The sequence below is a fragment of the Lissotriton vulgaris genome, unplaced genomic scaffold (assembly GCF_964263255.1).
Source record: "Lissotriton vulgaris unplaced genomic scaffold, aLisVul1.2 SCAFFOLD_4715, whole genome shotgun sequence".
Classification (NCBI taxonomy): domain Eukaryota; kingdom Metazoa; phylum Chordata; class Amphibia; order Caudata; family Salamandridae; genus Lissotriton; species Lissotriton vulgaris.
In genome coordinates, this window is record NW_028252823.1 from 78114 (window position 1) to 105078 (window position 26965).

General features: G+C 42.3%; 1 protein-coding gene across 1 annotated transcript in view; it reads right to left on the minus strand.

Moving 5' to 3' along the window:
• Nucleotides 1-26965, minus strand: part of LOC147662006 (vomeronasal type-2 receptor 1-like) — a 113729-nt gene that overhangs the window by 46236 nt on the left and 40528 nt on the right. The window contains exon 6 of the mRNA XM_086951190.1: nucleotides 19220-19444. Coding sequence (XP_086807316.1) covers nucleotides 19220-19444 — 225 coding nt within the window. The remainder of the gene's footprint in view (nucleotides 1-19219; nucleotides 19445-26965) is intronic.

Genomic DNA, 26965 nt, shown 5'->3' on the forward strand with positions numbered 1-26965 from the left:
TCAATATGAGCACATTCCTGAAGTGGCAGTTGAATTGAGGATGAGGTTGGTGAGAGTGTTCGATGCTGTTGTTGATCTCATCCTTGTAAACATGAAGGGAGATGCAGTGAATTTTCATGTAGCTAATGCTTTTGCTCTCGTACCAGATAGTGAGAAGTCACGTGAATTGCCAACAATTATTGCACAGGCTTATAAAACCCTTGGCCGCAATAGTTTGGGTGTTAAGCTTTTTGCCAAAATATCACCTCAAACACAACAGAAGTCTCAGTCTGATAAAGACGAGCGTCCAATCTTTTCAAAGAAGAATTTGAAAACTAAGAAACAGGGAAAGCAACAACAGAAACAAGGGTCACATGCTGCGTCACCAGTACCTGGGCCTTCTGAGCGCACTTGTGATTTATGCGACCGCGCAAGAATTAGGTCTACTGACAGGGTTCAGGTTCCTGATTAGCGTTCTCTTCATTCTTTACAGGAAACATCAGGCTCACAAGCCGGTGGAGGTAAACGCCACAATCGTGGCCGAGGTCAAGGTGCACCACGGCCAAAGTCGAGGTGCACTACTAGTATGTGATGAAGCTCGTCAGTCTGACGGCAAGGGTAAACAAGAAAACTTTCCTCGTCAGCACCCTCAGTTTCAGACAAAGAAAGTTGCAGCTTTAACAGCGAGATATCCCACAGACGGTGAGAACCCGGCTCCAGAATCTAACATGGGCGGTGACTTTGCTCGACAGCGCTGCAGAAGTTACCATAGTGCGGCAAGCACTGCGTCCATTTCTGGATGCGACAGTAACTGAGACTTTCATGACAGTTGAAACAGGTGACAGTCGAGTGGCTCCTCTGACAGATTATATGATACAGTTCTGGTAATTGAAGGTGACATACAATGCGTAGTCAAAGTGATTTTTTGGGAAAATCTAACTTCTTCCTATGACATTTTGTTGGCGGAGGTAGATTGGCCCCCACCTTTTGCTCTGGCCGCTCCTAAATGGGAGGAGCTAATGCTTCCAAGTTGTTTACATAACGTCTCCACGGAGCATGCGGAGGCTTTTGCAGAAGAGTGGGCTTTGGTGCTTGCACCAGCACTGTACCGTACTCATGTGGGCTGGGATAAAGATTCTCCACTGCATGAGATACCATTGGGGTTTATGCCACAGCCTCAACCCTAATATATCCTCTGGGGGGAAGCTAAAGGTCCAGTTTCTAAGATTCTGACACAGTTAGAGTATCAAGGAGTGATTGAGACATGTGTGTCACCGATGAACAACCCACTTTTTACCGTAACCAAACCCGATGGGTCTTACTGCTTAGTATTGGATTAACGGCATTTGAACTCTCATTGTCGTACTTTTGTGGTACAAAATACCCATAGGTCTGCTCTTGTAGACAGTCTTGTTCATAAAAAACATAAAACTATAATTGACATTTCCAATGGCTTTTTCAGTCACAATCTGTCCCATGCATGCAGTAAATGGACCGCATTTCCAGCCGTCAGAAAACAAAAACAATTTAGGCGATTAGCAATGGGCTATAACAACAGCCCAGGAATTTTCCCCACCGGTGTTGTCTCTTCGCTAGACAGCATTGACCCAGATCCCTACTCATCCATTGACGATATTTATCTCACGGACGACGAATTATGGCTGCATCTTTGCCGCGTGGATCACATCATTATTTTGTTTGTGGACTATGGATACAAATTTAACTTTGTAAAATCACACATTGCAGAGTACACAATGTTGTTTCTGGGCTATGAGCTCAATAGAGGCTTGGCGGCTCACTTCCTGGAGAAATGTGCATGTTTGCAACCTACTACAACCCTGAAAAAACTACAGTCTTTGCTGGGTTTTTTGAACTTCGGGCATACCTATATTCTCAAATATAAATAAGCCAAGCGTATCAAGCCTTTTTATGCTTTGATACAACCTACATTTTCAAAAGTCTGCTGGATTCCAAGACATTCAGCTAGCCTGCAATCATTGCAGTCTGATCTTCTTGAATCTAAAAACTTGTAAACATGTGATAACCACACAAACCTGGTGATAACAATTGTACCCTGCTCGGTGGGTTTCATGTACTTGACCTTTAATGAAGGTGACACAGTACCTATTGCTTACAAGTCACATTTGTACACTTCTCCTGAGTTGTGGTTTTCCACAGTTGAAAAAGTCTTGACAGCTGTGCAGATGGCGATCCTGAAGGAACGCGCACTGGCACAGGCGAATCAAATTTTGGTGGTGACGCCATCCCCTGCACTTGAAGCAGTGACAAAGTAGAGTGTACCTAACTCTAAAGCTTTGCTTCCTCGTTGGATCCAATGGGCTACTTCTTTGACGTCTCGAGATGTCATGTATATCTTTGACTCGTCTCTTTCGACACAGAGTTTTTGCATTATGAATTTGTTCATCCTCCTCCACTGTCTTTATGCCCGCTTGAGGAGTACCATTGTATCATTTACACTGATGGTTCAGCGCATCTGGCCACATGGTCTAAGAATGCTTATTCAGCAGCCTGTGCTATTGTGGCAGGTACCATAGTGAATGGTGAGTACAAGTCCAATGTTGTTCATATGCAGGCACTAGGTGACTGTAATGCCCAATTGGCCAAGCTGGGCGTTTTGGTGCTTGCCCTCAAGTTTTCAGATCCTAATGTGACTATTTTAATTGTAAGTGATTCCTATTACTGAGTTCAGTCTTTCAATGACAACTCAGAATGACTATCATGATTCCAAAGGTAGCACAATTAAGCATTAGATGCTTTGGGTTCGAATTGCAGATCTAAAAGAACGTCTGCCTCTCATACAAGTGATTCACACTCTTGGCCACCAGTGCGTGGGAGCACACTCTGTCGGTAACAGTTTGGCTGATGAAGCAGCTAAATCAGCAGTAGCCATGTGTTCAGTTGCAGCTGTCACAAGATCCATGACTCAGATTGATAATGAAATTTTGGCAGCCATTGCTGCTACTGAGAAGGGTGGTAAGTACCCGCAAGGGTCCCTTTGAAATACTTGTATCATTTAAGTCCCGATAGAGTACCTTATGTAAGAATGAATACTATTGGTGACAGGTTAATTCCCAAGGCTTTCATTGATAGCAGCTGCGCGCCAAGACATGGATTCGGCCCATGCTGGCGTGTCTGCGACTGTTTCAATTTTGCAGCAACGTTACTGGTGGCATGGTTTATATAAACAGACCCATAAATATGTACTTTCTTGTGACATTTGTCAGCAGATCAAACCATCTACAGTTACACGTCCACCACAAGATCAGCTCTGCATCTCTAATAAGCCTTTGGTCGTGCATATCTTGACCACTGCGGTTCTTTTTCTTCAGAAACTGCTTATAAATACATCTTAGTTGCAGTTGATTCGTGCACATGCTGTGTGTGGGTTTGGCCACAACGCAGTGCTGACGCTCAAAACGTCATCAGGGATTTGTGTGTCTTTGTGGGAATATTTGCATGTGGTACCTTACATTCTGACCAAGGTATGGCGTTCGCCTCTAAGGCGTACAAGAATTCAATGTGGTCTTTGGGGATGCAAGTAAAAGTTTCGTCTCCATACTGGCCTGAGGACAATTCAGTTGTGGAGTGAATGAACCGTGACTTAAAGCAATCCTTGACAGCTAGTGTCTTAGGCACTGGCAGGACCTGGCTAGCCCACTTGTATGGTGTGCAATATGGACTAAATAATATCCCTAGAACATCTCTGGGTGGGTGGACCCCATATGAAATGCTCTTTGGCATGAACATTTTTGTGCCAGACCTTGATGGTCTAGACATGGCGACAGATGCCGCAACTTTTTATGTAGATAATCATTCTACTATGTTGCAGGACTTACAAAAGACCTGTGACAGTCTTGAACATTTCCCCTCTACCACTGATGCTGCACTGCAGATTCCGGTAGTTGGCTGTCTACCCAAAGTTGGAGACCTGGTCCGAGAGAAGGTGGAGAACAAAGAAGAATTTGGCCCCTCTTATTGTGCACCGGTTCCAGTGCTTGGCATGAAGGGTACTCGTGCAGTCATTTTACCACCGCTTCCTGGTCGCAAAGATAACAGATACATCTCGGTGGACAATGTCAAGCTACAACATCTGGCCGATTCTGAATAGTATAACAGCAGCTGCATCATGTCCAGCAATATCCAGAAATCCTGTGTTTGGCACATCTGACACCACGCAGCGTGACACTGCCATTGAGATGGACTCAGTTACTAATCCCTTGATAATCCCACCTGCTTCCACCTGTAATCATGAAAGTGAATATGCTTATCCCACAAGCGGGTCATTGCCTGGTTTCAACCTAATACACTGAACCAGTCACGTTTCTCTTTTGACTCGACCACCACATCATCATTTGGCCCTAAAAAATTCCATATTTTTATTTCCTGGTTTAAACAGACTTATTTAGTCCCCCCTTTGACATACATCTGGATGATGCTGATCATAATTTTACTGTTCATGTCCATTGAGTTTGTGACAGTTTTTTCCTTCTCATCAATGGTCACTACCTACCAGAACGCTCTGCCGTCAAAGTGGTTGATAGAAATTTGGCTCCGCACTCATCTTCTCACATCATGAAGAGAGACAGGACTTTTGTTAACATCTCCGCCTGTCCAGTCACTGATGACATCGTTTGGGATGCTGTCAATTTCCAAATTCATGGTCCTACAGAGATTATTACTGTACCAAATGTACTTTGTGTTTCAATGGGTGATGTAGTGAAACATAACATACGTTCAGATGATTGGAATGTACAAGCCATACAATCTTTATTTTCAGATTTGAAATATTATGCTGTGTTTGATGCTGAAGATTTATATTTAAATACTGCAAATTATGCTGATTTGTATTGTTACCAGCATTTTGGACACCATTTTCTACATAAAGCTAATACATTTAGAAATGTTTTTAATTATACACAGTGCGAACATTGCCCGACTCCATTGGAAGGCAGCTCAAAAACCCTGTTGAATAAATTTACATATTTTACAGATTTTTATAGGTCTAAACCAGAGTCATTCTATTTTAAATTAAACATTTCATCTGCTCCCAAGGTAATGTTGACCCACACTAAACTATTATATTCCAATTCTTTTATCATTGTCATTTGGTGGCTATGAGCATTGGAAGGCCACAGTTGATCTAAAATATGTTTGGGGTTCTAGACACTGGCCGGTACGGGGTACAGAAGCATTACATCGCGCGTGCCTCATCCCATCACAAATTCTTTTTTTAAACGATTCCATTTATCAAACTTCTTGTTTTGGCTTGGCTACTGTGAAACAGATGAATGTCCCTACCATTCCTGCTCTGGCAAAATATCATAACTGGAGCATGCATACCAATTTTTCCATTGAGGAATTGCAAGCATTGTTTCAGAATATTGCGTTTAGTGTCTCTAGTTTAGACCCACTAAGGTGGTTGGTTTGGCAGACAAGTTCTGATGCCTACCAATTACATTTCCATAATAAAACCCCTGGATACACACAGGATAGACCTGATCCACCTTTTTATAACACACATTCGGTTACACCCATTCTGTAGGAAAGTTGTTAAAATTGGTTACAGCACTCATCTCTATCGTCTTTGAAACAACATTTATCATTGTTATCCAGTAACATTGATTTGACCGACTTTATGAAGGGACCTCCTGGTCCTAGATCAAAAATATTTATTTACGCAGCTTACAATTAAATATGGAAGCTTTCTCAAATTGAAGCTGCATCGCGTTTAAGGGCAATAGATGAAGCACATCTAGAAAAGGTACTTGCTGTTATTGACAATAGTGTTAACACTCTGTCTTCCCTCATTTACACATAAGATAATATTGTTTCTTCTGTTGTTGATATTGTACAAGATTCTGTGTCTGTGTTGTATCATGGTCAAAATCAATTGGGTTCAGTAATGCAGTTTGCATGGGCTTTGCAAACTTGATAAATGGGTAGAGTGCCATGGGATTAATTAAACTCATCTATATTGTTTTTGACCTTTACATATTGGAAATATAGACCCTTTACCATTCTCCATGGATTAAATGGATTCAGCTGTCTGGCTCATACACGGGGTATCAGGTTACCATTTTCTTTGTTTAAATTTAGCTCCTGCATGAAGCATTACCCACTAGGCCGCTATGAAACCTTAGGCAGCGCTTTCCTGCATAAAGTGTAGTGTTTGCCTTTCACATACCGATGCCTGCGGGATGACAGGGAGGTATACCTTACAGGGGAATCATGTGATTCGTCAAAATGTTGTTCCCATGTTTGTAACAACATACAATTACATTTATTTGCTGTTACTTGCAATCTTACAGCTCTAAATCTTGCATGTATTTTAAAAGGTATTCCAGTGCCAGCTATAACACCTACTTTCACTCCACTGGCAAACGGTAGCTATCTACTTTTAAATAACGAGGAATTCTGTGGCATGCTAACAGGCATCCCCTACATCGTGACAGTCTCACAAAGCGTAGTGTGCTGTAAAAATCAGATTTTCCACCCCCACAGGGGAGGCTCGATAACTCAATCTGGCCTTCCATTCCAACCTTGATGTCAGACTTCAATACGTTGAGCACAATAAGAGCCCTTATTATCCCAAAAAGAGGTTTCGCTCACTTCTGCACACAAGACCTTTGTGCTCCAGGTGGGGAATACCTGGACGGAGGTACACGCCCTTCTCAATACTGACCTTCCACTACATTTTGGTTAATTGATTCATACCATTTTCAATGCCACTAGTACTAAAGGCCTGCCCCACTTTTTTTTAAAGTTGTGGGCTCTGGCATTGTGACCTCCTTTCAAACTATATTTGGTGTGATACCAGCTTTTATTCATTCTATGTTTTCCAGCGTCTTCGGTGCTTTACCACTTATACTTGCCTTAGCGGCTGGAATCCTGCTGTTGATTTGCCTGCTTCGTAATGGCAGCTCCTCTAGTGGTCCTGCACGACCCGGGCCTGCAAATGCTCCATGACCGTATGCTTCAATGCTATGGTACACTGCCATTGCCAACACTCAGCGTGGCTTATGGATTATCTATTCGATTTGCGTACTACTCTTGCATGCAACCAGATTTCATGTGCTTGGAATGATCCTTTCAATGGACATTGGATCTCTGCCTCTCCAATACGTCATCTCCCGACCCGTAGTTCGACCTGTTGATGAGTCCCTTAGTGGCCCATGAGCAAGAATGTTCCGGCGTTAGTTTTATGGCATGTGCGGTGGCACAATGGGATATCTGTGCAGCAGCACAGGATTTCCTACAACGTAGTTACATTGAGTATCACACAAGTTGTTCTTCAATGGTGCTAGAGGCACCCATTGGTGAGGAACACGTATGTTTGTTCTGTTTACTAAATTGGATGGCATCACTTTTTTTCAGCAATGACAATGATTTCCTATTGGAGGCTGTTGCAGCTTACTACTCGTACAGTCGGTTAGATTAACTTGGTTGGTGCCTGTCTCCTACACATGGACGCTCTTGCATTCTGCTCAAACTTCCTGAATTTTGTGTTCGTCCTGTGTCTGAGTCCGATGGACTTACCAGCGGAGGATGTAGTGAGGATATGGGATTAATTGCAGACATTGCTAAGTTAGCATAAGTAAGTAAAAGCTTGGTGGCTATGCTGCGCTTTTGCACACGTTACTACATGCCTTTGTTTTCGCAAATATTGTGTTTGTGCGTTTTCACATGAGAACCGTCTGCCTTTCACATTTCTTGCAGTACTCTGTGGTCTTTGTCTGCACATAATGTTCAAGGTCAAAAAACAACATCCCTTGTTAATCTGATTTGGTCAGTCCCGCACCCATAGACACAATACGAGAGCACAGCTGTACTACTGAAAATCGAGTGCTTTTCATATTGCTTTGCATGCATGTTAGGGGCACTTGGAGAAAGCTTTTCCAGAAGAGAAGAGTTGTGCTTGTACGGAGTTGTAAACCTTTGCATATAGACTCGGAGGTATGGGGTCCCCCATGACAAAGCCCAGAGGTCTTCTATAATTATAATCAACTAGCTCCTAGCACGGGGAGGGTGGAAAAGCACAGTAGTCCTTTTTTGACTGTCTTTATAACATGATATCCCTTTTTGTATTTTTATGAAATTGTAACAATGCTCACTATATTGTGTTTATGAATGTTGCTGCTAGTATTGGCTGGTGTGCTGCATTATACAGCACATTAGTTAAAATAAACATTTTAAACTATACTTTGTCTCTGATTACTCACGTTGTGGCCTAGTATGAGTGAGTGAGCGAAAGAGTTTTCTTGTTCCCGCGATTCCTGAGAGGGTCGGAGTGGCATGTTCTAGGATTTCTAATCATTGGTAGCTTCGCTGTAGTACAGAGAAAGAATGAGACACCATTGCTAGTCAGATTGGGGTTCTGTGCACTGAGGTGGGCTGTTGGTACACCACTTTATATTGAGGTCCTGGTTTCCTGCGCATAGTTCTGTATATGTGCAGATTCCCTGCAACAATCCTAATAAATAACCGCCCCTTGGAGCAAGTCAATGCCTTTACTTACCTGGGGTGAATATACAGAATGACTTGAAATGGAACCGACAGATTGATCTGGCAAAATTGAAGCATCTGCAACTATCGGGAGTGTTTCAACTCGAGTATAACGCCTCACTCACATAACCAGTCAGTCTGGTGCTTCAGATATACAATATGAAACTGGTCAGCTCAGCCCTTTATGGGGCAGAACTATGGTGTTGTGAGAATCTGTCTCAGCTAACCGTAGTATAAAATAGGTTCCTACGCAAGATCACCAACCTCGTACAAAGCACTCCAGTGTGTCCCCTATTTTACGACTTTGTGAGAAAACCATTGGCTGATACAGCAAAATTTCGCCCCTTACTATACTGGCGTAGAATTTGGAGTAGATCTGAATTGGCATCATATCCTGCAGGCTTCAAAGATATAATAAAACCTAATAACGTTCATCGAAATAAATGGCTATGGGAGGCTAGAGACACCTTAATAAGCATTGGCATGACAGCATTGGGGGACGATCCAACAAGTTCCCTGTTCCCTTCGAAAAAAGATCTTAAAAGAAAAATACTGGGACATGGTAACACACAACACACTGAGAAAAAGTGAGTCATCTTCTCTAACTGGAGGCTTCTTGGAAGTTAAACTAACCTCTAGTCTAGAGCAATATTGGGACACAATACCAAAACCGCACAATCAGAAGTTATACTTTCAATTCAGGGTGGGCTCACTGCCAACAAGAGCTTTTACTGCTAGATGGGCTAAATCAGGTGAAAACCGGTTCCGCATGCCAGGCCAATGTGGGGTCACTGGCACACTTATTGTTCGCTCGTCCAGCATATGCTGCCCCGCGATGTGCATGGCTGGTGCCAGTTTGCAAATCACTAGGTGCTAGAAGGAGTGGTGAAGCATTAAGATTACTACACACTGACACGTCAACTCGTATTGTCATTGCACTAACAAAAGTTTTGGAATGGTCTTGGGCTATGAGATTGCATTCTCTCCCTGCAAAATAAGGCAGGGTCTATTATTTCTCATTTGCACATGTATTAGGGGAGCGGCAAGACACATACTATGCAATGTAGATACTAGTTGCAATCAAGTGCCTGGGTTAATTACCTGTGGACAAATCATTGTACCCCTTTGGTAACGGATTTCAGAAAATGCTGTTTTTTTATAAATTGAGCACATGTAGCAGTTTTAAATGTTTTAACTGATATTTGTTATTTATGATGAGCCAATTTGACTTCCTCAAACATGCTTTAAACCATATTTTTTATACTGTGTTATATGAAATTTTCATGTATTGTGCTTTTATGACTAATATGTTGAATAAAGCTTGTTTGGATTGGAGTAATGGAGGGTGGTGCTATTCATTTTGGATGCTCCTGACCGGGCATAACACATGATGGAGGGTGAGGACTGTGTTTCCAAGCAGTGAAAGTGTATTGCCTACATTCCTTTAGTTGAAGGGAGGAGCCCCAGACACCAAAGTCATAAGGAATGAGATGGAGCTGTTTTGAGAACTTCTGAATCCTTTTGGTAAGGAAGGAGCTGATGATCAGTCTTACTGAGGACTGTCATTTTGTGGATGGTAGGTGTCAAGGGTGGGACTGCAGACTCTGCTGTGAAAGATGAGGAATCCTATTGTATGTCTCTGATTTCTCCTAATATTGAGTTGTTGACAGACAGGTGCAGAAACCTCATACCCCTATGTACTCAACTGGGGGTGCTCCAGGATAGAGATGGCCCAATTGTGAGCAGCATCACCAATGCAAATTCTGAAAATGGAAAACAGCCTGAAAAGGACACTGGAAAGGAGAGCCACATCTTTAGATAAAGACTTTGGGTCCACATTTTCTGTCTAACCCTTGTAATAAAAGTGGTGTCCCACTCCCCACCATAATGTTCCAGTTCCATGTCTTCTATTAACAATGAAGGGTATACTTTGCAGAGTACTCAGAGGACTGCTGTACTACTAGGCTGGAGTCTGCCTGGCAGCCTGTCTTCCACAGAAGAGGGCACATCACCAGAAGGCTGCATCTCTTCCTGAAGAATCATGTGCCTGTCCCGAAGCATCTAAAAGGCGGCTTGCCTGCTGAGAAGGAAGGACACTGTATACCTTGAAAGGGGAAGGATTATCCATGAAAGAGGGATCCCAGAGGCTGTGGTGTCGCTAGTGGCCATGGGGCCTGAGGAGCAGACTGTTGGAGAGTAATCTGGGAAGACCATGGCTTTTGAACACCTAACCATCCTGACTTGGCTGTTGCAGGCAGGAACATTTGCTCCCCAAATGTACAATTTCCAAGTCATATTCTGGACTGTAACTTCATATTGGTATCATCTGAAGCTGTGTGGGAGATCAAGATCAGCCCACGAGGGGCTGCAACATTTGAGTATTGTGTTCAGCCAGTGTGGAGCTGCAACTGCTGATGGCTTGACCAGCCATTGTGAGCTTGCTGTTACCGAAGTTGTGGCCATCTTGCTTGGGGCTAATTCAACCGAATTTATGGCCAGCCCACATGAGGGCTGCAACTGCCAACTGTCACAAGGTCCTGCAAGGGACTTTGTACTAAGTCCATATGCCCACAGCATGGGTCAAACTGCCAGCTCACGAGGCCTGAAATACTTACCACCGGTCCAGATGGGACTGCTTCATTTCAGGACTTCTGCTTCCCGCCTCAATGAGGAAAATAGTTGAGGCAGGCATGCCGCCAAATGTGGTTCAGCACTAGTGCTGGGAAGTGCTTTAAGGGCTACCTTCCCTATATGCCCACTGGCAGGGTGTATGGCGTTAAAAAAGAAAGACATGTATATTTAGGGCCTCATTTACAATGAGGCTGTGGCATCAGAGCGTCACTTTTTGTGATGCTCCGGTGGTGCAGGGGTCTGTTCCGTATTTACCAGGCAGCACTAAGTCACTTTGCATAGCTTAATGCAGCCTAGTGAATATCATTCAATTTAATGCACTTTTCTGCTTTAAAGGGCATGCAATGGGTGATGCTGTGGGCATTCCCAGCAACACCCATGGCTTTTCGACACTGCACCAGATTTACAAGGAATCTCATCTTTGAGGCAGCACCAAAGACGCACTCCTCCCCAGTGGAGGCGTAAGGGATGCGCAACGAGGAGAAATACCTTTAGTTCTCCTAGTTTTTGCTTTTGCATTTTGCAACACACACAGAAAGAGGAAAATGCCTCTTGTCATTGTTTTTGTACAGGAAGGTTTCCCTGCACAAAAACAATCATCCCTGCAATGCAGGCACTCTTGTACCATGGTGCAATGGTGCCTTCATTGGCTCATGGCAGCCCAGTGTGTGCCAGTGCAGAGGAAAAGGACAGGAAGGTGCCCTATCTGACAGATATGGAGCAATCCTACACTTTTCTTTTGCCCAAGGCAGTGGGGCAGAAAGGCCTGCAGCTCTGCCCTTCAGCAAAATCTTGTAAATAAGGCCCTTAGGGCCACATGTACGAAGCCTTTTTGAGTTTGTAAATGGGCTGGTTTGCAGAATCAGCATGTTTGCGAAGCCAAAAAAGGCATTTCACAAGCATCAAACCCAAATTGCGATTCAGTAATTTGTTGCTGGATCGCAAACTGGGTTTTGCAATTCGGTATTAGGAAGGGGCGTGTTTAGGGTGGCCTTTTCTAATACGGAATCGCATCGGTATGTATGAATGCTTTGCGACCAAAATGTGGTCGCAAAACATTTGCATTTTACCATCAATTTCAAGTAGGTGGTAACACATTTCCAAATGGGAAGAGGTCCCCAAGGGACCCCTTCCCCTTTGTTTATGTTTATAAAAGCATTATTTAAGAGCTCTTGAAAAGGAAAGGAAAACTTTTTCATTTTTTATTCTAAACGCAACCCATTTTCCTTCAAGGAAACAGGGCTGCTTTACAAACAAAAAGATTGCTTTATTTAAAAGCAATCACAGACATGGTGGTATGCTGACCTTAGCCTCCCACCTTCCCTGTGATTTTTGCGATTCCTAGGGGGTTGCAAATTGTGATCTACCTCATTAATATTAATGAGGTAGGTTGGTTTGAGAACCACTACAAATCTGTATATGAAACACATGGAGTTTCATACATTGTACATCACGATTACCTAATTGCGATTCTCAGGGAATCGTAATTAGGTAATCGCACTTTCCAATTTTGATACATGGGGCCCTTAATGTTTTACATGTCCTGGCTGTGAAAAACCTCCAAATGCGTTTTTTCATTGTGGCAGGGCTGCTCTGCCATACATTAACACTTGTTTACGCATTTACATTTAATAAGTGCTAAATTAAATAGTTTGTGAGTAGCTATAAAAGTGTTGAAGGACTAATTTTAATAGTAATTTAAAAAACAATGTAATGGTGAAGTTGGATTCTATAGTGCTATTTTGGAACTTAAACTTTTATGCGCACTGGAGGGTCTGGCAGGGTCTTCCACAAGGGCACGGTCAGACCACAGGACTCATCAACCTTGCATGGAGCTCCACCAGAGGAGCACGGGGGACTTTGCCTCGTTCCCAAGATGAGTGTTCCTCAGTTGACCCTCCCTCCTGGGAAAGCTGAAGGAGAACAAAGGTTCCCAGAGTCACATGGCAAAAGAGCACCGAGCTGTGGATAGGAAATCACTTAAATCACATCCGCCATATTAGGTTGTTGACCATGCCCTCTCCCATGTTAATGTATCATGATGGGCTTTTCTGGTGCAACACAGATCCAAGCACCTGATATATACAGGCAAAGGGTGTAGAATTAAATTATTAACCAGGTAGTACAGCTCAGAAAGAATTAGCCAGTTTTCTCCTTTCATGATTTGAGCTGTGCACTAACTCAGAGAAACAATGGGTTTAATTAGTTCACTTTACCCCCTGCTGGCACATAAAAGTCGACTTGCTCTGCACTGCACCCCCTAGACTGGTGGCATTTGTTTAGGGAGTCTGGCTTCTGCAACTGTTCTTCCAGCTTCCTACCAAGCACATAGATCATTAACCTATCTTTAGGTATTCCAGATCCAGAGGCAGTTTCGGGTCTCAGGGACTTCCCTACAGACAGAGACAATGATTTTGGGTTTTTACCATCACCCAGAAACCACACCAACAAACACAACTCACTACGTATCATGGCTTATCATGGTGTCCAGTCCCAACACTTTCACAAGAATAACCCTTGCACACTGTAGCTTGCCATATCTTCTTTAGCGCCTCTGTGATGAATGCGCTGTAAATCGTACACATCCAAAGAGCATTTCTACAGAGCCGCTTCACCCTTATACTAACCTAATCCAAGTGTCTCAAGAACTGCAGTCATTCTCCTCAACAGCTGATTCAATACTGATGCCACGTGACATCAGGGGCCTTTCCTTCCAGCCAAGGTCCTGGACTACATTGAGATCTGCAACCTCCCTGCTCTGCTCAGCAACCACTATTCCTGGCTCAATATTGCATTAATATATCTGTACAGCAGTACCTTAAGTTGTCTTCCCCTCTCTATTCTGCCTGGATGCCTGACCTCTAACAAGTCACAAACAACCGATTACAAGAGCAGATTTACATTAATAGGTCGGATTGCCTGGACTGGTGATTATTTACTACTCTGCAAGCTGTGCTCTGTATCTATTTTTTACTGCCACGGTATTAAATTAACAGATCTTAACAACAGTACTGTAAGCTCCTTATCACTATCTGTCTTCCATTATGATGGTCTCCTCTGCAACTAACTAATTAGTGATGCAGATGTCCACTAACAGGTCAGAAGACCAGTCTGGCAGAGAAATTAACATTCTTCAAGTCATAGAATGCTGGTCAGATTTTCCATTATTAAATCAGAACATAGGGTCTGCTGAACAACTACTGCTCTGCAAAACAACTAACTCCACTATGATAATCCATACATAAGTGAAAATATTTGCAGGTAGTCCACCATTCATCTGCAACACACGTTTGCCTCATTTCAATAAATGCCTCCTTGCACACCTGCCTCTTACAACCTACCACATGAGTATCTACATCCTCGCAACCACCTCCCACCATTCAGTTAAACACGGAGACTAACATGCGTTTGCCCTTCATCTTCTGCAGTAACCTTCCTTTTCATCAACACAGGTGGTTGATATTTTATTCTCCCCCAAAAGAAGATCAAGGCTCTTAGCTCTCTCCACTTCATTCTCCTCATCCGCAAGGGCACCTGTGTTCTGGAGTCTTCTCTCCCACACAATGAGCCTTCAAAGCAAACCTAAGACTATCCCCATCTTCCTCAGGGGCCAGTGCCCTAAAGTCACCCCTGACAGGAAAGCCTACCAGGGCATACTACACAACACACATCATCCACAAAATTTCTCCCTGATTGCTAAACTCAATGCTAATCTTTTCTGCAATACAGAATGTTGGCTAACCTACTTTTCTCAGTGCATCCTGGGCTATCTTATATCCCAGTTCAAAACAGGAGGGGGTATTGGAATGATTATAAGAGCCATGTTCAACCACATACCTTCTGAAAACACCAACTTCCCTTCCTTCAAAACCTAAAATTGGCCGACTGGACTGACACTTTGCACTAGCTATATATCCATATTATGTGCAGAATCCCCAAACTCCATTCACAATTTCCTCGAACATTGTTCTGAATACCTCTCTACCAATCAAATGTTTTCCCCCACCAACATCTATCTAGGCATTTCAAAACTGATTGGGAAAATCCAAACTGTTCAAGTACTTAGACAATCCTCCTCTCCAACTCAGTATAAAGCAAAAATGTGGATCTGATTTTGACATCCAGCAAATATATCACCTGTCTCACTCCTGTGGAAGTCCACAGGTATGACCTATTACCTATTGTGTTCCAGATCATTTTCAATCACCAACAAGTAAAAAATTATCTGCTTACACCATAAATGTTGGTTCACAAGACCAAACTAATACTGGAAGACTCAATCAAAAAACGTAGATTTCCTAAACTTGGAAAACTGTATCTGGTAGCGAACATCGATTCATTGCATGATCTCTGCGCCCAAAACATTATGACTTCAAAAAAAATTGGAAAAACCCCAAGGAAACCACAATGACATCCTGACATAACAAGTCGGCCCATAAATCCAAAAAGGAGACCAGTGACCCGAAACGAATATAGTGAAAGGAAAATTTTCCAAATCCAAATATAACCTAAAAACTCCGGAAAAACTTATGAAATTATATGACATAAATCATCTTTCATTCAAGAATAAATCCTAAACTGCATAACCCCCCAAATATATTTTCAACTACACAAACCTGAATACAAAGAGCCCAAGGCAGATACTGATATTCCCTCCAAATCTAATTGTAAATAAAACAACATTGTAAAAGCACAATTCTCAAACCATTTTCCCCATTCTACCTTTTACAAGCCCATTTTAAGGATCTCTCTAAGGTTTTGAAAATGATGCGAGCAAACTACTACTTCCATGGCATAAGCAAACTTCCACTTATTTGCTTGTGTCTGGTTGGTCATCACCAATGCCTTTCTAATCTAAAGAATCTTCGCCAGTGATCTGAAGTTGGCCCAAATCTCGCTAACAATGAAAAAACCTAAAGTGGATACTGACATCATGGACAACTACAGACCTGTTTCCAACCTAAATTGGCTTAGGAGTCATCAAGAAATGCACCTCTTTCAAATTGACCAAAAACCTCAATGACAATGCTCTATGATACTCTTACCAATCTGGACTCCGAGTGGGTCACAGCACAAAAACTGCAACTCTATATGTGTTTATGACATTCATTGTGTACTTAATGATGGAGAGGCTTGCTTTCATGATCTCTAGATCTGTTACAGACTTTGACATTGTAGACTACAATAAAATACTCAAAACTCTGGAAATCAGATCGAGCTCATAGACAAAGTACTAAACTGGTTCAGTTCCTTCCTCAAGGGACAGTCCTAACCAGTCAAACTGGGGAACTTCACTTCGAGAACTGAACAGATACCTTGCGGAGTCCCATACGGTTCCATTCTCTCCCCTGTTCTGTTAATCTGTATGTTGATCCACTTCGTCTGTTGCTGGAAAGCTCCAGCACTCAGATCCACCGATATGCCGGTCACATGCAATTGTGCAAAAAACATGTACAATCCAGGACTTACGCATCCAAAAAGGCATGCACAAATTGCTAGAGTGTATGACAGCCTTTTACTTGAATCTTCCCCTGCAGAACATTGAGTTTCTTTTCATTTCTCATAAATCCAAGCACAAAAGTCAATCCCAATATGACTGCTGAAACTTTATGTTTTACCATTGCCCCTACTTCCCAAATTCCATCATGTTGCTTAGGTTTTGAATAAATTCCACTCTCTTATGAAAACAAATTTAACTTAAGTGGCCAATTCCTCCCTCCATCATCTGCATAGAAAATAATTCCTCCTTATTAACTACCAGCTAGCTGATCATCTTTAGAATCAATATAAGTAATGCTATCCTCTACGGTTTTCCTACTATTATTCCTTCCTGTTAACACCTCAAGGCTACTATCAACTCAAGGGGTCTCCTAAGCACGGACAAGAATAAATCTGATCATTTCACCCCATATTGAGGAAACTCCATTTGCTTCTCTTTGGGCCCGATTCACAGAACTAACTTAGGACAAAATCCTAAACTTATTCTTTTGGTATTCACAGAAGTTAGGATTTTGTCTTAAATTTGTCTTAAGACAAACTTAAGACAGACTTAAGACAGACTTAAGTTAGGATTTTGTCTTAAGTCTGCCTTAAGTTTGTCTTAAGACAAAATTAAGACAAAATCCTAACTTCTGTGAATACCAAAAGTAGTAAGTTTAGGATGTTGTCTTAAGTTAGTTCTGTGAATCGGCCCCTTAGAGACTTGCATTACGTTTAAAATCTGCTGCTCCTCATTCAAAGCACTCCACTCACGCAAATCACGCAAATTAAGTTACCATGTCAATCTACTGCCCATTTCTGGCAGCATGTTTCTCTGTCTACCTGAATCATCCTGCTCTTGTCAATCTTGCTCCATCCTCTCCACTTTAGTACCTCCTCTTAGGTATTTAGTTTCCTCCCTGACTACAGTTTTATTTCTTTGAATTCTTCTTTCGGTTTGCAGTTTTCTGCCTTTGAAATGTTGTTTCATGTATTAATCCGATTCTAATACTACTGGGTGCATTAGCGCTAAGTAACAATTGTAAATAAATGAACACATAAATATGATGAGAATGAAAGATTGAGCATTTATTATCAAGGGTCAATCAAAGAGCTCCCTCCTTAAGGACTACAGAAAAGTCAATGAGTACACATGAAGTTAATTGAAGGCAGCAGCTGGAGCAAAAGGATCCTGAAGTGTGGGGTCGAAACTAGGCAGGCATGTGCAATGGTAATGGTGTCTCTACATCTGCCACTGGAGCAGATCTGATCAAAGAGCAAGATTAGCCTATGGGTCCTATAGATATGAGATAAAATGTGGTGTTTGCGTGACCCACTCACTTGATTGAGGTGGTTTTTGAGGTTTTTGCTCGTTTATGAACAGGGCTTCCGGTATTATGGTAGATATTTTTTACATTTCCATCTGTATTTAGGCATATTTCTTATTTTTATTTTACCTACATTTATTCATATTTATTCTGAAAAAAGTAAGGTGACTCTAGTGTATTTACACATGTATTTAACAGATACATTTGCACTTTTTCTGGAATTCCTCACAGGTGATAGATCCATACACTTATATCCAAAAGAAGAAATAAATACAGACAGGAAACATAAATGTATCTGTAGAAATCAGGTAGTCCTTATTTATGATGTGGGATTACTGTGATCTGGATTGTAGCATTATTGCACTATAAATATATATATGTATTTCATGTTTAAGATGGGGAAATATTTTTGGGTGCATGTTAGACCTGTTAGCTTTAGGGTTGTCTTCCCCTAAAATGTTTGCCTCCAGTTTGCTGAATTGTTGGTGTTGGCCTTAGGACTCTGAGCACTTTACCAATGCCAACCAGTGCTAAAGCACGTGTCCTCTCTCCCCTGAATTGACTTATCCACAATTGACATATCTAAAATAAGTCCTTAGCAGAGTGGACCATAGGTGCCCAGGGCCTGTAAATTGAATGCAACTAGGCGGCATGTCACCCACTCAAGTAGCACTGTAAGCATGTCTCAGGCCTGCCTCAAAACCTAGGGCTTTTTTTGCAGTGATCTACCACTGTAACGCCCCCTTGACACAAAACAATGCAAACCACTCAAAGAGAAATTTGCACTGAAAAAAAGGCATGTTTGCAGCACAGAACTGGCAGGTATATACCGGTTCATCACTTTGTGATATCCCAAAGCCTTACTAAATCTGGGCCAAGGTATCTAATAAGCTCAAGGTGCTGAGGCCCAAGCAGCCTTCTTGGACATCAAAGAAGTGTAATTTATCCACGTGATGCACAACACAAAAGAGAAGGCTTACCAACAGGATGTTCTCGTAAAAACAGAACTTTCTCATTGTTTAAGTGCATTTTAACATAGGCTTTTATCTATGAGTGAAGGCCTAGAAGAAATATGCCCCAACCATTTGAGTTTTACAAGGTAATTATTATTTGTATTGTATTTGCAACCCACACCTCTATGTTTAATAAAATACTTGCTTTGCATACTTCAAAAACTTGCTAGGAATAATGTGTGACTGAGTATAGTAATAGTGTCAGTTATATGTTGCTACATCTTATAAACTATAAAAAGGCCATTCAACCACTTTTGAATCTTTTACCTGTATATCTCCTCCAGTCCACTGGATGGCGCTGCCATTTATAAGAAGAGTTTCACCAGGAAGTGCGCTGGAGTCATATCTTCCCACCTTAACCTGCCTGAGAGTTCCTTGATGATTTTTTTGCCAGCTAACAATATCATACAGTGCTGGAGGGTTTCCATTCTCATCAAAGAAAGCCCCCTTTCCAACTCCTTGCAAACGCACATTTTTTATGTAATGAAGAAGCTGGAGATAGGGAAACAGAGGGAAATTATTTGGCAATCCGTTCTGTGGCATGATAACATGATGTTAGGATACACAATGTCAATCAGTGCAGTGGCATCCTAAAAAGTGTTGGGACTCTGGCAAAACATATTTTGGGGCCCCCAATCTGGAACCATTATGAATTTAACATCCAGTTCAAGCTAATAGAAGTCCCCATGAGGGCAAACAATCGTTAATTTTACCTAAACCTTCAGCAATGGGGCAGGCAATATAGCTCAAGTTGCCTGGTCCTAGTATCAAAGTAAAGCTGAACAAGCATGTATTGAGACACATTTTGATTTATTTTGTCTTGCAACAACATTAATGCTTTTACAACAAAACTTTAAGTGGAATTTAGTGTCTATCACCCTGTGTACTCCACTGTAAAAAAGACACAGTAAGGATGGTTTTGGTTAAATAGATTTTTAGCTGACTACTATATATAATACGTAAATAGACAAATGCACACCACCATTGAAACTCTAGCTTTAACTGGGTGGGAATCATAATCACAAATACATTCCGCATCATAAATGCCACTCTTGCTGCACCAGTGAAAAACAAAGCACTGCTTACAAGAATGTTCTCCTTAATTCTCCTCCCCTACCTTGTTTCACCTATGCTCTCTCTTCACTGGCAGTGACCTCTGACTGTTTTGACTAAGAGAAATTTGAGGAACCAGAAGACAACAGAACAGTATATTATAGAGATGCATTAGGAGGAGGAGGGAAGTAGAGCTAAATATGCCATAACTAGAAGAGTTTTACCAGTGAAGTAAAGTGAATATTTGTGAAGTACCCAGGGAGAAAGAGGTCAGTAGAGTAGGAGAGGTAAAGAGATAGGGAATGCTTTATAATGATACAGAGAAGGTAAAAGCAGGTGGAAGGAGTGAGGAAGCAGGAGGGAGGTAAGATAGAAAGGGTGATCGATTAGATAGCCAGAGGTGTATGTAGGCAGAGAGGTAAATTAATGAAAGAAACAAAGAGAGATGCAAGAAAGAGTGAGTGGTGGGCTGGACAGAGGCGCAAAATGAGAGGATAGAAATATAGGTGCTATAAAGAGAATAGTGAAATAGAGATAAAAGAGGGGGAAACAGTTTCAGAGTAGAATAAGAGATGAGGTGAAATGGAAAGAAATAGGTGACATAAACAACAAGAAGTGAATTTGATGCAAAGGTAGTGCAAGTGAAGATGAAAGAGAGTAGTCGTTTAGAGGGAATGGGTTAAAATAGAGAAAGAGATGCAAAGAGAGAGAGAGAAGAAAGACAGAAGGTAAAGGAAGATGAAGCAAGAAAGGAATAAAGTAATAGAAGGTTAGGTAGTGGAACATAGGTAGAAAGATAGAAAAGAAGAGGAGAGGTGAGGAAATGAATGACTGATGAAATAAACTGAGAGGTCAGGTAGCATGTGAGTGAGAGGGAGCAGAAAGAGTGGGAGAGATGAGGTACTGATAGGGATGAGTGGCAGAGAGAAAAAAGATGCAGAGAAAGGTGAGGATCAGAGTGGTGAGATAGAGAGAGGATTGGGAGGGATGCACGAAGTGGAGTAGAGATAGGAGGTATATAAGTAGGTGAAATGGAGGTAGACATATAAGTATGAGGTAGATGAAGAGTTAAGGGAGAGCTACACATGTAGGCTCAGAGAGTGGTATTTTGGAATGTGAGGTTGTGAGAGAGAAGTGTGTTAGAGGTGCATTGAGACAGAAATGAGGTAGAGAGAAAAGAAATAGAGAGGTTGAGGTAACGGCAAAGAGATGTAGAGGTAGATAGATAGAAGGAGGTGAAGAGAGAAGAGTGGTGTAAAACAGCTTAGATGAAGTAAGGGCAGATAGATAGAAATATCATTGTATAAATAATTGCCACCTAGAGACCAAGCTGTCAAATTAAATTAGAAACTGGTTTTCATACAAATTGTGACCACAGTACCAGGGGCCTTCCTGGAAGGTAGAGTCATGAGCAATTGACCACTTTGCCCATGTCTGAATCTTTGCAGATGTTTCATTTGTGCAAAAACAGTTATTAGGTTATGCTATAGTAAGCACATTTGTAGAGTGCACTATCACCCAAAGTGTATCCTAGCGCTGAGAGGGTGAGAGTCTAGCCAAACGTAGGGCCAGGTCTACAGCTTTTTGTGGATTTGAAAAGTGAGGAGGAGGCTTTTTATATGTAGTGGCAGGTCATTCCATGCTTTTTTTTTTTAACTCTTTATTCGTGACTGTAACAAGATGTCATACATTACATTCCTTCATTATATCACATATCAGTCTTTTCCATTTTCTTTACCATTAACCTTTGGTAGCATATCTTTCCAGATCATGAGTCTTCTGTCTTACAATTCTCCGGATGTTTCCCAGTTTTAGCCTTTAAACATCATAATTATGGCATACATATTTTGCTAAACCCCAACTGTCCCTCCCTCCCCGTCCACCCGCCCTCCGTCTCCTGGTCGTTCTCCCTCATACACTCTACGTGTCGGGTCTATGTGCCTAGGTCTATCTAGAAATTGTTATAGTTCGTAGGCCTGGCCTATCCCTCGTGATTTTTAATCGTGCTCGTGTACCGTAACCGTCCCCTGTTATAGGTCGTTCCATGCTTTAGGAGAGATGTAGGAGAAGGCTGGACAGCTGGATCTGGTTTTCCATATGTGTGGGATGTGTGCAAGTAGGAATCTGGAAGAGAAGAGGTGTCTGGAAGGTTTGTCAAAGCAGATGCTATTGTGGAGCTGTGCTGCTCCAGTGTTTTGTAGTGCCTTAAATGTGTTGAATGAGGAATTTGAATTGTGCTTGGTTGTTTACTTGGTGTAAGTGGATCGCCTTCAGGAATGGTGTGATGTGAGTGATGTGAGTCTGGCATGGGAGGTTAAAAGTGATTCTGATGAATTCAGAGAGGTCCTTAGCCTTCTGTTTTTTTGTTGATCCGGCCAAAGAGGGTGCTCCGTTAGGAGAGCTTACTTGTGACCAGGATGTGTGATGGTGTTCTGGGGGCTGAGTGGGAGCCATTTGAAAATCTTCAGCATATTAAAACTTGAGACGGTGATGGCGTTGACTTGAGCAGTCAAGAGAGTTTTCTGTTGATGATGTTTCTGAGGTTCTTCATGTGAGTGGTCGAGTGGATTTTGGTCCTAGCTGTTTTGGCCACCAGGTGGAGTCCCATGGTTAAGTGCAATTCCTGAAGAACCTGATCTTGTCCATGAGGGAGAGAAAATTAGTTGTGTGTCATTGGCAAGGAAGAGAATATTGATGTCATGGTAGCGGATAATGCTGGATAGAGGGATCATGTACATGTTGAAGAGGGTCGGGCTCAAAGTGGAACCTCGGGGAACTCCACAGATGAGGTCATGGACATTCCAAGGTGTACAGTGCCAGGCACACTGACTATATATATGTATGTATATATATATTTCTTCTTTAAGTGTCTGGGCAGAAGCAACATTTCCTCATCTTGCAGCATTTGTTGGTTTTATAGTATTTAGTTGATAAAATTAGTGTGCCTTTTTATTGTCCATTTAAACGTTTGCATGATTTTCTTGGTTAATGTTCTTTATAGTTTGATTTTATTGGTTAGTTTTGGATGAGTTATGTCATTCTATTGTAAACACTAATTTAGATTTTGTTTATAATGGCTGACATATAATTTGATAGTTTTCAATATAATTTTATTTATATCTATATATTTATTATTATTTTGATTCCTGTATAAGTGTTTGCAGTTAATGCAATTTTTGGGGGTTATATTGTTATGAATTTGGTATATATTTTATTGGGGTGAATTATTAATATTTTGTTAATGTAACATTTATTTTTTATTTTAACATGTGCATGCAATGTTCTGTTTTTTTAAATAATTGTTTTACGTAAAAGGTGCTTTGATATTCATTAATTATAATGAAATTATTTTGGTGAGATTATGATTCTTGACATTGTGCAATCAATATTTTGACAAAATATATATATTGATTTAAAGGTGACAATATTTTATTTCCACTATTTGTGTTTTCAATATTAGTAAAATTCAATATTTTTTTAACAATTATAGTTGTTTCACAATGTTTGTGGTTTTATTAGTTAAGTATAGTGTTAGGAAATGCCTCTTTCTGCATGTTCAATCCCCATTTATGGACTGATGCTGCTGGTTTTTCCACACTGAGAGTACATTAAGGCCTGCTAACCAGACCTCAGTGCCAGTGGTCTAACCCCTTACAAAGTGGATCTCCAATTGGCTAGCCCAAATTGGCACAGACTTTCTAACTAATAGGTCCCTTGTATATGGTATTTAAGGTACATAAGGTACACAGGGTATGTAAGTCAGAAGGTCCACCCAGGACTGCAACACTGATGATGCCATCTTGTGGGTGGCAATTTACAAAATGGCTCCAAGTGTTCCACTGCAGAATGGAAGGGCAGTAGTCACACTGCTAGTTTGAACGTGCCATCAATACCAACAGCAAAGCCCCCACTTCACTTGACAATATATGCAAGTCTCCCCTAAGGATGGTCTATTGTGCCCTGAGGCATGGATCTGTATATTATTAAGTAGGGCATGTATTTTATATATGTCCTGGCAGCAACACTTCCAAATTGTTGTTTTGCTGCAAGAGAATTAGTATCCCCACTGGCTAACGGAGAGTTACCGGCTGATCACTCAGCCCGGCTAACTTCTGAATAGGACTGCTGACATGGGTATTTTACACTATCAAATCAATCACAGCATTAAACCTGACCGAGTCGAATTTAATGTCCCTATTATAGAAATGCAACTTTGGAAAGTTGCCTCTCTGTGACCCAGTCTGTCCAGTAGCCTTACACGGTTAGTGGCCACTAGGCAGCTTTGTGCCCTCCTGGGGAGTAGTGTGAATGACTCCCAGTCTTAGGACCAATGGTAGCTTAAGCATGCTACACAGTGAGGTATTACCTCCCCTTCACAGGAAGCCACTCAGGGTATTAAATCTAAAGGCAAGCTTCAAAAGCGAAGCCACCTTTGTTGGACAAATAGTCTTCTCACTCTTGAGGGGATGCCCTTTGTTCAGGTAGACAGACTGGCAGCAGGAATAGAGAGGGAAGATCAGTGCCTAAACAGTGTTTTTTCCGTGGGCATGCAGCCCTTAGGTAGCCACACCTTTAAGGTGGGCTACCAAGCCTCTAACATCTGAGGAAGGGTCCTGATATCTTCAGATGTGCAGAATAGTGCACTCTGGGATTGCTAGATGTCACACATATCCGGCAAGTTGTCACCTAGAGGGAGAGTATCTGGTAGTCCATTGGCTAGTGACCTCACCATCGCTCCTGGGCACTTTCCAGGAGTAAATATGGCATCCAAACCTCATATCATGCCAGAACTGAAGAAAGGACTGAGGAAGAATTACCCTACTGACCCCTGGACTTGACAAAGAGAAGCTGGACTATTTGCTGGACTGATTCTGCCTTACCTTGAGCTAGCAAATAGAGGACTGTGCCTGTGGCTTCTGGCTTCCCAAACCCCAGCCAAAAGAAGTTACTCCGAGGGTCAATGGTTGACCCCCTTGAACCAACACCAGATCCAAACCAGCTGAAGTAGCGCAACTCCACAAGTCAGTAGCCACAGCAGAGCAATCACCACTGACTGCAGCTGGGTGCCACAAGAGAAGAGACAAATCCTCGATGACTGAAAGTTCCTACTGCATCAGTCAAACACAGATGTGTCATCTGAGTCCAGATTGGTTGCCTAAGAGGGATACCAGCCTCTACCAAAGGATATATCTGGGACTGCTATGTATGGTGACATGTAATTCTTTAGTATATAATTAGGGCTCCCGGTTTTCCGTTTAAAGGGATATTTACACATGAATACTGACTCAAATTTTTTTTCCTTTGTCTGTATTTATATGTAGATGCGGTTAAATACTAGTAAATTGTGCGTACTGCCGTGCTCCAGCTGAGGTGACTTGCCACGTCCCTCAGCTGCAGACAGGCTCCCCCTCGTGTGTGGTTGCCTGAGCTGAGTCAGCTTGAGGTAATTGGAATTTTTATGGTCAAGTTATGTCCCCTAACGAGTACCCCACCGTCTCCATGTACGAGTCAAAGTGCATGTAACTTCCCTCCGCAACAGAATTTAAAGACGCAAATACATTTGCGTCCAACGTTAACATGTCCTCTTTCAGATCCACCATGAATGGATTGATAATTCAGTTCCTAAGTATGCCGTGCCACCGTCTTTACATGGTGCACTTTCACGTTTTCCTGGCTTTGCCGAGTTAGGCCCTGATTCCTGCCATTGAACCACTTTTTCGTCTCTGTCTCCGAAAGCTGCAACGTGGAGATGAGATGCATCCCTGACCTCTGCCTTCCTTCCTGCCAAGCGAGCGGTGCCCGGCTCGGCCTGCTCTACCTGCCAAAAAACAGTATTTTGCCTTCAAGTTATCAGCGTCCTCGAAAACACATTCCTGTCTAGTAAAATAAGTAAACAGTTCCCCGGCTGCAGAGTAAAGGGTAAAGCCTTCCTGTCCTCCTCATGTAATTTATTGCTCCCGTTACCATGGTAGGCCCTGGCTCCGCGCATCTGCACCTAGACACGCATACATTCAGTGTAGCATAGCCTCTGCCCGAAAGACCTTTTCCTCCAGTATAAACATCCTCCAAACACGAGATATCAGATATGTTTTAGGAACAGGTCGATCTGACATGCCAGACATATGCCTCTTCCCCACTAGTGTTAAAAGTCAGACTCTTAGACTACGTCAACCATACGTCATATTAGCTGCGTGCGCATCCTGGCCATAGGTTTCAGCTGACTCTGCAAGAACTCACATAGCATCCACCCACTTGTGACACTTTTCTGTGACGTTTCCAGTTCACGCCTCTGTGCACACCCATGTTCACGCCTTTGTTGTTACGCACATGTGTTCTTATCATATACATTTCACTTGTCACGCCTACTGTATGCAATACTATTGTGTCATTTTACTATATATGCCATGTACTGTGAGTAAATCGTTGACATCTTTCCTGATCTCCATTGACTCGAGTCATTTCTGAATTAAAGCCCTTTAAGACTCAGACACCCCGGACTCTGCCTTTCATTTGATTGAGCTATTCTTGTAACTATAATTATATGGCAAAAACGATACGGTAAAATATTTACCACATAATTGGCGCCCGAATAGGTACCCCTCCCCCACCCCACGCGCCGGAGATGCGTCGCAGGCCTAGCCCCCTGCCTCGGCCGTGACGGACCCCAAGCGCTTCCGCAGGATTTCCTGTATCTCCCTCAGGCCCACGGAGGTGACGGAGACTGCGATCGACATCCATACGAGGCGGTGAGGAGTGCGGAGGATCCCGACCAGAGCCCAGCCGAGAGAGCAGCGTCCGAGGTGTCGAGAGGCCCACCTGTAGTGCTGAGGCGCATGCGTAGTGCGCAGCAGAAGCAGACGTCATCGTCAGTCCAGTCCAGTCCAGTCGAGTTTCCGAGGCCTTCCGTTCCGTGCTTCCCGGTGAGTACCGTTGCTGGGGACGCATCAAGACGGGTGCATT